This window comes from Nicotiana tomentosiformis, chromosome 8 (assembly GCF_000390325.3).
Source record: "Nicotiana tomentosiformis chromosome 8, ASM39032v3, whole genome shotgun sequence".
In the NCBI taxonomy this organism is placed as follows: domain Eukaryota; kingdom Viridiplantae; phylum Streptophyta; class Magnoliopsida; order Solanales; family Solanaceae; genus Nicotiana; species Nicotiana tomentosiformis.
In genome coordinates, this window is record NC_090819.1 from 108,085,684 (window position 1) to 108,088,024 (window position 2,341).

The 2,341-nt window shown below is 35.8% G+C and overlaps 1 protein-coding gene across 1 annotated transcript; it reads left to right on the plus strand.

Moving 5' to 3' along the window:
* Positions 1 to 761: 761 nt before the first annotated feature.
* Positions 762 to 2,068, plus strand: LOC104111193 (ethylene-responsive transcription factor ERF003-like). Its single transcript, XM_009620837.4, has 2 exons — positions 762 to 1,022; positions 1,126 to 2,068. The coding sequence occupies exons 1-2, from the start codon at positions 940 to 942 to the stop codon at positions 1,649 to 1,651; spliced, it is 609 nt and encodes a 202-aa protein (XP_009619132.1). The 5' UTR covers positions 762 to 939; the 3' UTR covers positions 1,652 to 2,068.
* Positions 2,069 to 2,341: the final 273 nt, after the last annotated feature.

Below are 2,341 nucleotides of genomic sequence, written 5' to 3' on the forward strand. Positions count from 1 at the left end.
TTATGATGGTCTAAGATTCTTGGCCATACCTTGACTTACTAATCATATCATATAGGTTGCAACTAATGGCCATGTCTATTAATTATTTGCTTTTCCTTTTTTATCGCATTTCACAATCATAGGTTAAAATCGTGCAGCCTAACCATTGATGAAAACGCTATCACACAATAAATTTTTGAGCTTTTCATGTGCAGGACGAGTATATTTAAACCACTTTTGTGTATTTTCTTCATAATCAAAGCAAAACCATTGATTGGCCACATAAAATATAAAAGAAGCAAAACCGCGGTATGTTATGTTATCCCCTTGATTTACCCTGATCTGGATAATATAATGTCATATAAAGACAAATATACTTGGACTAGTAAACTCAATTTTCATTTAGATTATGAATAATACTTTATTCGGCAATGAATACCTCGATTGAATCATGATTTCCAGTCACATGAAGTATCTATGAGATTATACATTTAAAATTATGCGGAAAGTTGAAACCAATTAAATAAGAATACATAATAGAGAAATTTTTTGTGCAACAAAAGTTATTGTTTAGTGATGAGGGGCTGAATTTGGTCACTTTTTGACTAAAAAATTATTTCTTTCACATATTAGTTGATTTATGAATTATGTCAGTTCCAATAAGCCAACTGGTAACTACTAATGAGATAAAGAAAAAACCAAAGAAGCTCTATTCCTCAAGTTTTTGTGGGGTCCATTAGTTTAATTTGGTTGCCAGACCAGAAGGCCTAAGAAAAAAAAGCAGCAGCACTTTCACTGCATGTTTCTCTCAAGAAAATGCAACTACAAAACCCCCTCAATCCCCTCCACATTCTCCCTCCCTCACAATCCCGAAATCATTTCCAAGTTTTCCTTTTTTTCTCATTCAGGCATTTTCACAAACACGTAAAGGACAACTTCAGCTTGCATTAGCATTCATCAATGGCCAGACCACAACAACGATACAGAGGTGTTCGCCAAAGACATTGGGGTTCTTGGGTATCTGAAATCCGTCATCCATTACTGTATGTACCAATTATTCAAATATATATTCCGTAATTTAAAGTTGTTGAAGTGCTCTGTTTTTTTAGGCTAAACAATGCTCTGTTTTTTTGTTATGTTTTGCAGGAAAACAAGAATTTGGTTAGGGACATTTGAGACAGCAGAAGATGCGGCAAGAGCATATGATGAAGCAGCAAGATTAATGTGTGGTCCAAGGGCAAGAACTAATTTCCCTTACAACCCAAACATGCCGCAAACATCTTCCTCAAAACTTCTTTCAGCAACTTTAACAGCCAAATTACATAAATGTTACATGGCTTCACTTCAAATGGCCAAAAACTCAGCACAAGAACAACACCACCAACCACCTCGAAAAATTCAAACTTCATATGCTCAGACAGCAGTAGCCAATGTTGGAAATCATGTTGCCTATGAAACAAAACCACAAATGTTAATGTCAAAGCCAACATTTTTAGCACAGCAACAAGAAGCAGCAGCAGGGGTTAATTGGGAAGTGATGAAAGTTGAAGCTGTAGAGCACACACCACAGTTTATTAATACACTTGAAGAAGACCACATTGAACAAATGATTGAAGAATTACTTGATTATGGCTCCATTGAACTTTGCTCAGTAGTTCCTTCTCATCAGTAATTGTCTTACCATTTTGCTAATTTTAACTGCCCAGTCTCTGAGTTGTTTCTTTCTAGGGGAGCCTTAGAGCAGCGGTAAAGTTATTTCTGTTTGACCTATGGTTTAAGGGTTCGAGCCGTGAAAACGATTACTAATGTTTGCATTAACACCTTCCGGGCGACCCTTACCCCAATTCTACGCGAAATGTTTTGTGCACGAGTTGTCCAAAGTTGTTTCCTTCTTTTAAAAAACATAGTATGTACCATTAGTAGAAATTAGGACTTATTATTTTTTCTATCTTTTGGTTCCTAGAATTCTTGTTCTAAGAGAACTATCTATTAGTTAGAAGATGATGTATGTACAGTGTAGTATGTTTACTGCTACCATTGTTGTGAAAAGAATTATTATTTCTAATATATATACCATATTCATTATTTATTAATTTTTGGTGTAATGCCATTGAAGAAGAACTTGAAACAACGGTACAGTTGTCTTTGTATAGCCTATAGGTTACGGTTTTGTGCCGTGGAATCAATCACTCATGCGGGTAAGCTGTCTACATCACACCTCGGTGCGATCCTTCTTCGAACTCTACATAAATGCTGAATATTTCATGCACCGAACTGTCCTTTGGTGCAATGCCCATTAACACTCATATTACGGGTTCGGCCGAATCTAGTAACTTTGGTTCAAATCTTGTATTTATCTTTT